The sequence below is a fragment of the Nipponia nippon genome, unplaced genomic scaffold (genome assembly GCF_047370975.1).
Source record: "Nipponia nippon isolate SJK-2023a ecotype South Korea unplaced genomic scaffold, ASM4737097v1 scaffold_2, whole genome shotgun sequence".
In the NCBI taxonomy this organism is placed as follows: domain Eukaryota; kingdom Metazoa; phylum Chordata; class Aves; order Pelecaniformes; family Threskiornithidae; genus Nipponia; species Nipponia nippon.
In genome coordinates this window covers 94,012,672-94,028,583 of record NW_028262336.1, presented here as the reverse complement: position 1 = coordinate 94,028,583, position 15,912 = coordinate 94,012,672, and the positions used below count along the sequence as shown (strand labels likewise).

The 15,912-nt window shown below is 35.6% G+C and overlaps 1 protein-coding gene across 2 annotated transcripts in view; it reads right to left on the bottom strand.

Annotated features, from left to right (window-relative positions):
* The window catches only part of DIAPH3 (diaphanous related formin 3), a 255,482-nt gene that overhangs the window by 51,892 nt on the left and 187,678 nt on the right, over window positions 1-15,912 (bottom strand). For both annotated transcript variants that reach the window (XM_087756729.1, XM_087756731.1), the window contains 2 exons: window positions 12,999-13,094; window positions 12,509-12,568 (listed from right to left, as the gene is read on the bottom strand). In XM_087756729.1, coding sequence (XP_087612855.1) covers window positions 12,509-12,568; window positions 12,999-13,094 — 156 coding nt within the window. The remainder of the gene's footprint in view (window positions 1-12,508; window positions 12,569-12,998; window positions 13,095-15,912) is intronic.

Genomic DNA, 15,912 nt, shown 5'->3' with positions numbered 1-15,912 from the left:
ACCAAAGCTGTATGACTAATCTGAGTGTAGAAGATTTCTATAATAAGCAATATTCTCATTTAGGCCACAGTGCATTTTATAGTTTATTGGTGCAGGTCAAAAATGCCCTTTTTATTAGGCTAAAGCTGCAGTTACAGACTGAAGTGGGAGTAAAATGTTTTATATGCTACAGTTAAGTGGTACTGTTGAATGTTCTAATGTACTATAGCACTGATAGATGAGTAAGAAAGATGGGCTTAGAATAAGGAAGCAACAAGATATGGCTGGGAACAAGAAAAACTATTATTAGGTATCACTTATACGGCTTCAGAAATAACTAGAAAGGAAGAAAAAAAGATCCATGAATGAAGATCAGACCCCAAACTAAGAAATTAGGATATAGCTAGTAGTATCCTCAGTTAAAGACACGGTCATTAACAGTTTATTTTTTAACTTTCAATAATGAAGACAAACCTTTTTTTAATTGACTGTCATTGGAACGTGGAAAAGGAAGAAAATAATTCCACTTCAGCATGCTTTGTCTTCCATCCCATAAGAAGCAACTATTCCAAATAATATAATACCCAATCTTAGACTGTAAAATTCACATATTTTTGACCCCACTGAAACAAACCCAACATTTTATAATAGGAGATCTCACTACATAACAAGTTTTCAATAAAATGATCTCAGAGCAACTGCTGTTAGGTGGATAAACAGACACTGGGTAAACTCAGCAGAGAGTAATTGGCTGTGTCCTGTTTTCAGTCAGTGGCTGGCAACAGAGAAAGAACAGACTTAAAACACCGGGGTAGGCTTGGAGACTGATTAGTCAGGAAGCTATTGCTAAAGGCAGCAAGAGTAGGAGCTATCCCAAGAGCTCTCTCACAGCAGTTTTCTCTGCCCTGTGAGACACAACTGGAAATCCCTTAATGCACTCTGCCCTTCATTTATTTTTGCTACTGGACATTTGAGAGCATTTAAGAACGTTACTTTTTTGAGTAGTTGCCTGATGATGGATCACACAGAATTAAAATGATTTTATATTTCTTAGGGAAAGGGGAAGACTACCATCTACAGTACAATTATAAAACTAGGGATTACCTGATAGCAAAGTACTTTTTATTCTGTGCTGAATAGCCAGAATAGAGTTTGCAACTACTCACACATCAATCCTGATTTACCCTTTATGCTGAAATTATGAACTTATCTCACATACCAGGAAGGCTACATAACTTAAAGCCACGGTACTGATTCATTTACTTTTAATCCAGCTAGTCTAATGAAACATTAGTACACTCAAAAATACTATCATTGCAGCTAGCATTATAATATAAATTATACAAACACACTCTATAGTAAAGGGAAAGAGCTGAGTATCAAAGTACTAGAATTTGGAAGCACGAGAAAGTTGGCTAGCCAAGTTTAATGCAAATGTAGAGATATATGTACTGTAAGAGAATTACTCCCCCCTCCCCCCCCCAAGAACTTGTATCATTCATTGCCTAGGACAGAATATATTAACCTAAAGAGCAGCTATTCAAGGTAGTTTTATCTTCAGTATTCAGTGTGCTGTGCCATGTTTTATTAACTTTATTATAGATAGAGAATTAAAACATGGAGAAACCTCTTCAGGTCTCTCAGCCTCAAGCACTTTAAATTAGAGGCCTGAAGTCATTGACTATTAACAATTTATATAAGCTAACCCCTATGTAAGATGGGTATGTCCCTCTCTCTAGCCAGTATAAGGAGCCTAAACTCCATAAATTGTGTATCCATATTTATGAGCTATTATATCTCTTCAAGAGATTAAATACACATATTAATTTTGGGAGATCAGTTAAAAATGCTTAACACCTGATACCCCAGATTAATTAACATGATAAAGCACTTTATGTGTTTAGTTCTTTGATCCTACTACTTTCACTGCAGTTGCAGATGTTTGGCACATCTATAAAGCAGACCCCATAGATCTCAGCTTAAGAACCAAACAATGTAAACTGGGAAAAAACCCAAACAACCCAAAACCAAAGCCAAACAACGCCCTCCCTCCCAGAATGGTTTAGGACCAGAAGAAAGCATAGGGCACTCTACTAGTTTCTAGCATTTCTTTTGATGTATGTCTCATTTCATCTCATCTCATTTTTTAAACACTGAACAAAATTTAACAGAGTTGTCCCCAAGCTTCTCCATCATCCTGATTACCTAATTTGGCATCATGTTCGTATGGGTTATCAGCAGGTTTGGAATCATTAGATTGACTCACCCAGTTCTTGAGCTAATGATGGTGGAGTGAAAGATTAGGCACCATAAAGTTTACTTTCTCATGGAAAAGATGGATCAACGAAAATATTTATATTTTAGAAAGTAGGAGGAAAAAGTACATTAAGTCTCCCTTCTCTGGTAATGACAGCAATAAAATGCACCCACTGAAATAAGAACAGGTCCTCAGATAAATTTCTCAAGAGACAGTTCGTATGGGAAGAGAAAGTAACTTTGGCAAGGAATTGAAGTAAAGTATTTGAGGACGAATCTCTACTTTTGAAACTAAGGAAAAACATAAAAAAATAAAAATCACCAAAGGTAATTATGACTACAGTAAAAACCAAACAAACCCCTAAACTTATACAAAACTATAAAAGCAATAGAAGCCTTTATGTATTAATAGAGTATATATTCTGATCCCTTCTCCAGAGGCTAGATAAAATAATTGGAAGTTCAATGTAGCCCATCAGTCTTCACCTTGAAGACTTATTTCCCTGGCTAACACATCTGTAGTACCTTGAACCACTGCCTCTCAGTTAAGGTACACAATTCTGATGCTAATTTTGTCTGCTGTTAATAAATTCAGTTGCCAAACTAAAAGACCCGTAAAATTTAGGTGCCAAAGTCAACCTGGGTAATGAAAACTCTCACTCAGCTGCGTTTAACCCTCGTTCATCCGGATTCCATTATTCCCTCAGGGAGAGGATTTAAACCATGTTTTCCATATCTCTGGAAACTTCCCTTCTGTTCATTAGCCCCTCTGCTCACAGAGTTTCATTATAAATAACAAATGTTACTGATTCTAGTGATTCAAATATTCATACTGAATGGGGAAGGCTGATGATGATTCCTGCCACAGAAATCCAGTGACTGAAGTAAAATGCATACCATGACCTGCAAGCTCTAACCATGAAAATACCAGCCTATCAACTTGTGTTGCATTAGGCAGGCATTTGCCAACAAACAGTTTACCTGTGGTTTTATTAAGCTCTTTTATCCATGATGTTTATACAAAACCAGTGGTGATTTCATTCCATTCCATGCAGAAAATCTATATAATATTAATACAGTCTTCTCCATTTCCCACTATTACAACTTATTTTTTGGTGAAGTAGAAAGTAATCTCATATTTTAAATAAAACAAACTGTCAGTAAATCGAGCAAAATGGGAGGCATATCCTGTTTTCAGATTATTTAAAATGGTTTCCCTCTTTCTGTTTATGAAAACCGATTATCGGAAAATGCTGTCTTTCTAGCTAGTGTAGGTTCCCAAAGGGTAGGGAAGAACCCAAGTGACAAAGTGATTCTAGATATAAAAATATATAACCTATTAAATTAGTTAATTCAGATTTTAGAAATAGAAAAGAAACCTATGAAAAGATTGTTCATTATGGCAGTGCATCCTACTTTTCTGTGGTTCAAGGTTTGTTAAAATTCTTGGACATAGCTCCTGAAACTGCATAGCTTGATTAGGTGCCGTACACACATACCTAAATTTGTTTTGAAACCCCATAACTGGGCTGTGATAACCAAATTTGTTCCTGGCCTAAAAACTATCCTGCTTCAAGCAGACAAAGTAGCCTGCCCAGAGCTGATTCAAGTATCTGTATGTGCACTGTACTGTAACGTACCATGTACACTCATCTCTTTTCAAATACAAAGAAACAGGCTTAAAGCCTAAGAAAACAGATAAAAAGAAAAAAACTCTGGAATAATTATTTGCCCATGCTGAAAATCCACTGAGATTTCATTCCATTTCCCTGTTTATGACACTAAGTATTCTTGATGTTATCTTTTCAATTTCTTATTTTATCGTTTTGCTATGCCACAAGGAGAGAGAAAATCAAGGACTGCAAGTTTGAATACAATGTAGAATAAATTCACTCTTAGTTTTTCAAACCTCAGCTTTTAGATTTTTGAAAACCCAAGGCAAATATGGTCAAACTTGTAGGGTCAGATAACAGTTATACTTTGATTCCTCTATGTGGAGTTAGATAAATATCTTAAGACAATAAAGCATGAGAAAAACTCTTTCCCCCAATAAAATAAAAAAGCCTCAACATTACAAAAAACTCTTCTTCTTAAGATATGACAAAATATTGTAACAGAAAGACCATGCTACTAACAAGGCATTGTTAAAGTCTTCCAAAGAAAGAAAAAGTACATATTAATAATCCTGTTTTTTGCAGATCTTGAGGAAGTAAAATCTGCTAGAAAACTGCATGGACTTCAAGCAATTTTTCTCTTTGGTTAAAATGATCTTGCTATAAAAAGTTTTTTTAAAAAAAAAACATTACCATGCCAAGAACAAGGGTCAAGCTACTTTACAGTGTACACTCAAAGTGAATAGATTCTTGATTAGCCCAATATCCTCCAAAATCCAAATATTCTTTCCTGAAATTACTTAAACTACATCCTCTCATCTTGGATTTGTAAGCTATATCAACATAAGAAAAGAGGAGTTACAGTCCAACTACCTCACACTACTCCAGCTCATTCAGTGTAAGTCTGGCTATCACCTTTCCTTCTGCCATTCATGTGAAAGCTGCATTTGCCCCCTATATTTCCTTCCTTTAGCACTCATGATCTCTAAGTTTGAGGCACCAAGAAAAAGTGTCTTGAGGCTTCTGATTATTTTGCCGGGTGATTGATGTAGATTTTGCCTTAGGCACGTACAATGGAAATACGCAAGACATCTATTTTTGGAATGAATCAAAGATGATACTGCATTTATCAAGCAACTTACAGACACAACCACCAGTTCTGGTTCAACGTAAATGCCAGTTTCCCTTTAAAGTATTCCAAGAAAGGGAAGAAGCTGCAGGATACCCTTGTTTTTCCTGCATCTATTTAATGTCCTTTATTTGTACCTTTGCAGAGCATTGGCTTATAATGAAAAAAATCATGCAAAAACGTAACTCCAGTATTTTTTTTTACACTGTACATTTTTGTTCTGTTGCAACAACCACTTAGGAAAAATATGAAACTAAATTCTCCCAAAGGAGGAAAAAAAACCCAGAACATTAAGGGAACACATTCACTCACATGGCAAAAAAAGATGAATTAAGAAGTGTGCTACAAGATTTAATGAGTAATGTTTTGTGCTTTCTCTACATCTTTTGAATTACTGACTAAACAATGTTGTATTAACTAGACATCACTTGAGTCACAAAACAGACTCAGGTCAGGGCGGATACACTGTTTGTTTCCATCTCAGATTTTGTCCTCAGTGTAGTCTTTTAACCAGAGAAAACTCATTTCTAATGTCTAGCTGCTGAAATATCCCTACTCAATATTTCACTTTTTTTTTTTTTTTTTAAAGGAAGATAACCCTTTAAAGAAGATATATACAAATAAAACAATATAAAAAGCATTATAGTTGTTGTTCAGTCAATAGATACATCACTTAGTCTATTTGGATCAGAGTTCTTAAAGCCGATGAAGAAAGAGGCAGGAGTTTAGGTACTACTTGTTCTTAACATTCAGAAAACAGAAGTGAAAGAGTCTGGTAAATTTATACCTAAAATCTTGTTTAACAGATATGGAAGAGACTTGAAAAGTACTCTGAGAAGTGACAGAACCTCTTTGCTATACAGATCAACTGAGTAATTGTCTTTGAATGGGAAGTTCCACGTGACTAAACAATGAAAAGACAAATATGGGTAAATTGTTTGTAATTTACAGCTCCCTTCGCAGATTTAAGATTGTCCACTGATGCATGTTCAGAAGACTGCTTTGAATATATAAGTTGCTTGCTGTAGCTTTTGGAAATCTGGTTACCTAGCTAGACGATTATGAAACTGACATTTACTGTATGTGCAATTATGGAATATACAGTGTCACTGCCTTCAAATGTCACCTCTTTGCCACAGTTCTTATCTTGCAGAAAATGTCCTTGCCTCCCTTGAGAGAAGCAGTCTTATTCAACTAGTACCAATGAACACTGGCAAGATATTTACAAAAGCAATTAGCTCTTCTGAGTGCCTAATTTGACACCTTTAAAGGGTCTCACTCTAGGAATGAAGTTGTCAAACCTTTGGAGAATAACCCCCATTATAAGGTCCACCTTGTCTCAAGGTGGCACCTAAAATTTTTACTTTTAAAAAGTTTTGGTTCTCTTTATTGTCTATATTATGTTCACATATAATTCTTTACGATAAGACACAGAACGGAGGATATGCGTGTCACCCTACTCATGGGAGCTGATAAGGGAAATCTCACAAGACTTTGTAAGAGGAATAATAAAAAAAAACACAGACTTTTTTTTGTAGGATTACAGTTCCTCCTCTTTTCTTCTAAATATATGTAGTGCTCAGGTTGACAGTCTGTGTTTGGCTTATACTAAGGGCAAGCTAACAAAATTTATTTTTTTCTGTCTATACCAATATTTTCACAGTACTAATATGAATTTACTACTAATTTGAAGTACCCTTTTCCATTCTTAATAGAGCTTGCATCCATTTTGCAGCATTCAGCATTTAAAAATAAATAAATATTTAAATAAACCAGTGTTTTATAACTCTCTTTATGTCAGTCAAAGGTTGATTTTATTAACTTCGTTGGACAGGCTCTGAAAAAAAGAAAATCAAAATTTGTCATTTTTCATCCAAAACTCGTCTCGCTGGCTGTCATCCATTTTGACTTGAATACTTCCTCCACTCCAACATTAAATTATGAGAGGGAGATCACTAGAAAAAGATCCTAAAAACTTTGCATCAAAATTAATGTTATTCCTAGATATTTTGGAATGTAAATTCTTCAGGGCCATCTCTGTGAGAGACTGTATGTGTATGCAAGTATGGTAATGCAGAAATATTTCTGAACAAACAAATAAAAATGAGTAAATTCACTTTCCTTGTCTGGATATCTTTTTTCCACACATGCAAAATTGACTCTTATGGTCATAGTTTCTTTGAACTCTACTGCCTGCTCTAGGAAAAAACGCTTTATTATAAACAGTCCAGATAGTTTCAGGGGAATTATTTCTGTTAGAATAAGCAGCAATTTTACTTGACGTATGAAGTGAATATTGACGTGAAGCTTTGGTCTTAAAATGGGAACAACTGAGAACTACGTTTTGATTTTTTTAATATAAATCCTATTAAATGCCAAATCTTCTGCTGAGAAAACCTATCTATTAAGTAAAACTTCACAAAGCCTTACAAAAATCTTCTCCACCAGAGGTACAAACGCTGATGTTCTTAGATCACATACAGAAAGAAGAATACGCTAACACGCATAGTGCTTTCAAAACAATATCTACCATGAAGAACTGGTAGTGCTCAAGAATGCATCTTTACTACTAACATGTACGTACTGGGTAAAAAATTATCTTCACCGCTTTCATTGTTTCTCCAGTGTTAGGTACTTTCTAACGTTCACTACATACAGTTGTGGAAAAGACAGCAACATATACAGACTTAAGAAAAAAATAAGGAAAAATTAGGTTGAAATGCCAATCATAGTTTGCTGTCATATACAGCAATGATGAAATAAAATAGTGACCTCTAAGTTGTTGCACTGTCGATTTCAAGAATTAAGATGAGCCTGAGCTCATTGTCAGCTATGATTGTCAAAAATAAGGTAGCAGAGACACTAATATGAACCTCAGATGACAGTTCTATTACGAATAAGAGATGAAAAAAAACCAACGAACATGAAAAAGGGGTTTTCTTCTGCTTAATTGGGACCAGATTGACATTGCTTGACAAGGATTTTATTTAACAGAGGTGTTTAAAATGCTTCAGACTAAATGTGACATGAAAATCATTCTATTGTTTATAGACTGAACAAACAGCTATAGTAATCACAACTATCTCTTACCGTGGAAGTTTGATTTGAAGATAGAAACAAGACCTTATTGTTACCTTTGGAAGTATAGTCCACAACCCAATTACTGATTGCAACAGAAGAATTTCTTTCAACCTTTGCAGTCACAAAAAGCAATCTGTATTTTTTTTACTTCCATTTTATTATAGCTTTTCTTTACTCACAGCATTTTGAATACAAACTAGTTGTAAAGAAAAACACTTTCTGCTGCATTTGAGGTACATATACATGCAATCAAAGCTACATCTTGAATTTGTATTCACGCATTTCAGATAACATTACCTTGGTTAATGTTACTGCAAATAAATGTGTAGCCATAGCAGCAGAGAACTTGATGCAGGCTGCAAAGCCTGACCAAAAACTTAGTGAATAATGCAGCTTTCTGTGCTGCAGTGGGCTCTGTGCTGCCTTCGATATGCTGCTATGTGTATTTGAACTTAACTAGCTTGAAATAAATGTGCAAGCTGCAAATATGCCTTGGCTGTTGTTGTAAACAGCTGATAAACTCTGATCAGCCATAGCTATTAACTGCTTGAAATGATCTTCTAATGTGCAAAATCCTGATCACTGAAAATTAAGTGCTTTCTTCTGCTCCCTAAATAAAATAAAGAAGCTCCCCTGTTAGATGCTACTGAATCAAAACCTTACTGAAGTACAACACTAAACTATACTAATACTCTACTTGTGTCACACAGTGCTCTGAATGGGAATTACAGCAAAAGCATATACCACAATATTTACTTCAGTTTATGGCTCTTTGCAGTTAAAGCAAACTGTAACATGTAGTTTTGAACACACATGTAATTCAGTTGTTCATTTAAAAATACAAAGCACCATGAATGGAAACAAAGGAAATAAATATACCAATCATATCTATGTCAACAAAAATCTAGTGGAAAGGATTTGTATTCTTAAGGTGTTAGAACATTTCCAAGATCTAGCAATTCCAAGTGTATATTATTTCTACTAGTTATGCAGCAGGGCTTTTCCTCAGCAAGAAATAATCTGACTTGATGGGCCTTGTCACAAGCAGAAGAAATAAGATTGGTAATTCTGATCACAGAAATAGAGTAGATTTAAACTTGACAAAAAACCACATAACACGTTAGAAAGAGGTAATCTGTTCAATAAGAGAAGGGTGCAGTAGGACTGAAAATAAAATAGCACATCCAAGAGGCTACCCTGGGATGCAGCATGAGAACCAGTACTCCTTTTTAGTCAGAAATATCATCTGAACACTAGCAGAGCTTTCTGGGGAGCTCAACAGATCATGAAGAGAAAAATGGCCAACCAACGGCTAGCATTCCACTAAATTTACTATTCCTCCTTTTTTTTTTTCTTAAGCAGTCCATTTAGTTAAAGGAAACAATTTCAGTTCTCAGTTCTAGAGCTAAGTAGCATTGGCTTGCTCCTCTGTATTACTTTTTTTACAGGGCTTGGCTCAGCCTCGTGAGCAAGTGATAGTTTGGTACCTTGAGCAGTATCATACCGAGGATGACAATGGCAATGGTGAAAATTATTTCCTTCCTGCTTCCATTTATATTACAGCTATGGAGAAAGCGTGCATTCTGGCTCTATTTCTCTCTCTTGCCATTGCCTGTGAGACATGGAGCCACTACTTTCTAGTTCCCATCTATGCTGAGATCTGATTTCTATTCCACTTGTTTAGAGAAATATCTTTGATTATAAAGACTGAAACAGTTTTTATTAATTTGTTTGTTTTCACTTTGTTTTGAAACAGAAGAGATTAGCTAGAACTTCATGGCATCTGCCCAACAGAGATAGCTACACTCTGAATGATTCAGAGGACAGATGTTTCAAGTCATGTCCTGTAATTCTTTTTGACTGTGTGATGAGTCAAAGAAGTTCATCCTAGGTATGAATCTACAGTGTGTATTAATAAAGTATATCTATTATAAGTGAATCTGTTGGTCTCATCAGAAGAAGCAGTAACCAAACCAGTTACCAGTTAACCCAAACAGCCAAAGCCAGTACAGAAGCAAAGAAGTGCTTGAACTGCTGCTTGAGGACTTAATTGGTCTCCAAATATTTTAAGCTTAGAGTTAGCCAGTGTCTTTTTTGCCATGATACAAAATTTATCATCCATTTCAAATTTTAGGTTGGGAAAAACAGCAAATCAATGAAAGACCAAGCCAATACCTCTGTCTAATGACATATCCCAATTTTTATGATGTGGGTTGAAATCATAGACTTCTTGCTTATACAGTGTATATGTAATAAACCATTATATACAGCATTCATCACTTATTATACACACGGAAAAAACAGGTCATTGCATATGTATCTATATTAGATATAAAGTGCAAAAAAAAATTATATAGAGGATAATACTGAAAAAGCCCTGATATTATACATGTTAAACTCAGAAACAGAAAATTAAAGAAACTTTATCATTATAATTCTTGCTTTGACTGGCAACATCATTAACTTCAGTGCGGTTATTATTATCTAAAAATGAACTTTGATACTCAGGGTCTAGTATTCATTCTACGTAGTACACAATCTACATAATTTTTCATTTCCCAATAACAAAATAAATTATTAAAAGCAAATTCTCAACTTACCTACACAGACTTTGAATAGCAAAAAAAAAAAAAAAAATAGTTCACCTCTAAGATGAACTCAGAGCAAGCAATGACCATATATTTCTTTCAAACAGCCAAAAAGGCTCTGATAAGTGAACTCACCATAATCTACACCAAGTTTAGTGCTCTGTTTGGCTCAAGATAGGAAGAGGTAACATGTAGATATTGTGACAAGCATCAACAAATCAAAAACATACTAATGAATTCCTTAAAAACAAGCTTAGGATTGTATTATCCTGTTCCTGAGCTAACAGGACAGGCAAAAGAAAAGCTGAATTCATTTTAAAATGTCTTAGACTCAGATTGTCTCAAAATGCTCTACAGAAAAACTGACTTTGGTAAAATCAACAAAAAATCCAAGAGTTTACTTTTACTCTTCTCTCCAAATCAAATGTCTGAACTTCAAACTTCAGTACCAAATTATATCCATCTGATGTGTATATGACTCCCTGGATTAGACTAAGATTTTGCTGAGTTAAAATCTTGGGGGTTTTTTTTGGTTTGTTTTTGGTGTTTTGTTTTTAACCTGACACATAAAACACGGCCCTAATGTTTGTCCAAATGCAGCTAGTTTGAAAACTGGAAACTACACTGTCTGTCCACAGACAGATAGATAGATAGATAGAATGGGCTGAAAAGAAGCAACACTCAACATAATTTTTCTTACAAGCAGAAACACTTATAGGATAAATTCAGATGTGCTCGGTAGTAATTATTCAAATATCAATATGTTATGTGCTAGACAAGCACCTGTCAAATATACTTGATTCTTCTTTGAGCCAATTCCTCTAAATGAATTAATTATCTTTCAACTGTCCTTCCAGCTCTGTTTTATTTAATTTGTGTTCAATAATGACAAATTCTGTATGTTCTTTTTTTTGCTATAGACACTTAAGAAATAAACGCTTAAACATGAGGTCTAATTAATATCGTCAATTTGATGGCATCTGCAGTGCATTTAAATATCAAAGGATAATGCATTCTGCTTACAAAACTAAGAAAGGAGGTTTCTTTTTCTTTAAGTTACAATGAAATTTTTTCTTTAATGGAGGTACTACATATATAAACTTTTTTCTGAGACCACTACTTATAAGCCACTGAAAACAGTCACTCTGGACTCCTCAAGCTGAATTAAAATACAGATAATATAATAATATTCTGTAGATTGTCTAACAAACAAAGCTAAAAAGCACACACACCCGCATTGTAACTTTTCACGTATGAGCAAGTCCTACTGATTTCAGTGAGACAGTTCAGGAATTTATGAATAAACATATGCGCAAGACTCATGCTCAAAATTTGGAGAAATATTTTGCCATGAAGTAACTGATTAATTTCCTATTACTTTGCTGATACAACATCCTTTTTGAATTATACTGGTAAATGACAGCTTAAACCATTCCAGCTATAGTATCAAGAAAATCAAGACAAAGAAAAACAGAATGAATTCAAAAAGTTCTCTGATTCAGTATCATAAACACTCAGTAACATTTAAAATGTTCTGCAGTCTCTGCTTTCTATTATAGTTCCATAATCCATTAAAAAACTCTTGCATAATTGTTCTTAAGGATTATAAAAGTACTACATTTAAAAACATAACCAAATTTTAAATAAATAAAAAAACCACAAAAGATAGAAGAGCTTTGCAAAGTAATCAATAAGTATAGTTGCAGGATGCAATATTCAGATAATTCTTAAAAAGCAGGTTCCAGTACGGTTTCAGTATTCCAATAATGTAGGAAACTGAAAAAATCACAGCAGTCTTTTGAAAGCACAGATCAACTACATAAGCTAAGAAGAGCATGCAATTCATGAATATGGTTCATTACCATGGTTACAAGCTTTCAGCACAGGCCTCTGTGTGGTTGGACTGAGATTTTGCGGTATGTCTGGAAAAGCAAGGACACAATGGAAATAAAACACATATTTGAAAGTTACTGAAGTATTGTAACAACATTATTAAGCAAAATTATTTAGAAGTTAGATATTTCTAGGAGGAAAGTGACAGTTATATACCAGTGAAATAGTTTGATTCATTTATGGGGCAAGATGACTTTTCCTTCCCCCATTCCACTATAAACCCTAAAAAGTTAAAGTACACATGGCCATATGAAAGAGTCTTGTCATAATAATCAGGCTATGCTCAGTTCAGTAAATTAATCTCCAAAGTGCTACTGACGTCAGCAAAACAGCCTCAACATCCTTGAAAGTTGTTATTGCAAGAAAGAATTAAACCCAATAGTGTTTAAGTTCTAGAGCACTGGACCAGTAATGCTTTTAACTTTCTCTGGAAAATAAAATGTAAAATAGAATATTCACCTTTAGACCTTGGTGTCTTTTTCCTTCGGTCTCGAAAAGCTGCACCTGATTGCAAGGCCTCCAACAGGCTATCCATCACTCCAGTCTCCTCACCTTCTGTAAAGGAGAGAAGGAACCCTTTAGGTTACCATAGCAGTATCAAAGCATAAATAATAATAACAATAAACAAGAACAATAAAGATATTAATGGTATTATTAAAACTATTTATTTCAAACTTAGACCAGGGTTTTAACATTCACAAATTGCTCTGTTGAAATTAATCACAACAGATTTGGTCTCCTATACATCGAACTAGGCCAAATTTTATTCCATTCATTTCACATTCCTCTTTCTCTATACTGAGAGTCAAGCATAGTTTTAAGTGAAATGTCATTTCACTCATATTTTCATATCAGTACCCTTTTGCAACTGCAAATAATCAGTTTCATGTCAGCTTTCAAGAGCTGTCTCTTAAATGATTTGCTATATTAGATAAGAGTTCATTTCAGTTATTGTTATAAAAAGTTGAAATTGTTTCTCAGCAGGAAGCTGAGTGAACAATATTGGACTGGATAGGATACAGAGTGATATCCATAGGTAGCTTTAATCAAAAGCCATTTTGCCTTCATATTTAATAACACCTGGCCAATATTAAATAATTGACATAGTTCAGGGAAATTCTACTCATAGTATTACACATGTATGTATAATATCCCCCGAAAGAATTAAGAATGTTACTGTGAGATTATAATTAAATGCAAGCATTAAATGCCCTATTTTTAATTCCACAAATAAACACATCAGAAAATGCTAGATTTTTGAACCTTGTTAACCCCTTCTGTCTATGCCTGGGAGGACAAAGAACACAACTGCAGGGACTTACTATATGATGAAAAATCACCACAGATGAATAAAAAATTACATGATAGAAATCTTATTAATGCCTCACTGGGCAAAACTCCCTAGGTCAACACACACCTTGGATACAGTCAGACGCATCACACAATTCTGCAGTTATTGCTAACAGTGAATACTGAAATCAGGATCTAAACTAGCTGATGGGTAGAATGAGACACGACGCCACTAATTTAAGGAATTCTGAAAGTGCTGAAATACAAGTAAGGAAGCAAGACAACCTTCTAGACCTGAATATGGGGGAAAATTATTATGGGAAATGTTGCTTTCCAACACTATTTCTATTTGTTTCCCTCCTTTAAAGAAAGTCCACCTTTCAATAAGCTTTAAAAAATCCTAGCATCTTTCTAAGGTAAGTGCTTTCAAGAGCAACAAAAATAATTCAGACACAAAAAGCTCAAAGCTGCAGAGAGGAAGGTCTGGCAAAGTACTGTCAAATCAGCATAGGCCAAATCATGAATATGACATTCTAGAAACAACATTTTCACTTTCATTATTCTACTGCTAAGTCAAGAGTTGAATCTAATTTACCTTCTGAGAACCCTAAGCCTGGATATCATTTAAAAGCAGAAGAGGAAAGCATACCAAAAAGAGGCACAAGATTTTGAGAACCAAGATATGCAACTACTAAACCATGTCCCTAAGCGCCACAGCTACACATCTTTTAAATACCTCCAGGGATGGAGACTCAACCACTTCCCTGGGCAGCCTGTTCCAATGCTTGCTTTTGGTGAAGAAATTTTTCCTAATATCCAATCTAAACCTCCCCTGGTGCAACTTGAGGCCATTTCCTCTCGTCCTATCACTTGTTACTAGGGAGAAGAGACCAACCCCCACATCGCTACAATCTCCTTTCAGGTAGTTGTACAGAGCAATAAGGTCTCCCCTCAGCCTCCTCTTCTCCAGACTAAACAACCCCAGCTCCCTCAACTGCTCCTCATAGGACTTGTGCTCTAGACCCTTCACCAGCTTCATTGCCCTTCTTTGGGCACACTCCAGCATCTCAATGTCCTTCTGGTAGCGAGGGGCCCAAAACTTGAACACAGTACTCAAGGTGTGGCCTCACCGGTGCCGAGTACAGGGGCACTATCACCTCCCTGGTCCTCCTGGCCACACTAGTCCTGATACAAGCCAGGATGCCATTGGCCTTCTTGGCCACCTTGGCACACTGCTGGCTCATATTCAGCCAGCTGTCAACCAGCACCCCCAGGTCCTTTTCCGCCAGGCAGCTCTCCAGCCACTCCTCCCCTAGCCTGTAGTGTTGCATGGGGTTGTTGTGACCCAAGTGCAGGACCCAGCACTCAGCCTTGTTGAACCTCATACAGTTGGCCTCGGCCCATCGATCCAGCCTGTCCAGATCCCTCTGTATGAGGCCTTCCTACCACCGAGCAGATCAACACTCCCACCCAACTTGGTGTCATCTGCAAACTTAGTGAGGGTGCACTTGATCCCCTCGTCCATTTGATTGACAAAGTTTTTAAACAGAACTGGCCCCAGTAATGAGCCCTGGGGAGCACCACTTGTGACTGGCCGCCAACTGGATTTAACCCCATTCACCACCACTCTTTGAGCCTGGCCATCCAGCCAGTTTTTTACGCAGTGAACAGTAACTCTTAGTTCTTCTCTTTTCTCTATACTCTGTATTATCAGACTAGTTAACTTAACAACCTTACACAGAAGAGCTATACAGAAAAAGAAATAATGGAAAATGAGCAAATATTTTATAAATTTTCATAACATTTAAATACATTTATTTTCTGTACAATATATGGCAGATACAGAATAAACATGAAGACTGAAATACAGATTTTTTTCTTGCTTTGCGTTTGGTATGACATGCTTTATTACACTGAAGCTTGCTCTCTTATGACTAATGGACTATCACAAGTATTAAGATGGCTTGGAATGTACCTTACAAAAAATTACTTATATCATGTGTTCAGCTTCCTGTTTTTTTTTTTTTTGTTTTGTGGTGGTGGGGTTTTTTGGCTTTTTTTTTAAAAAAAAAAACCTTTCCTT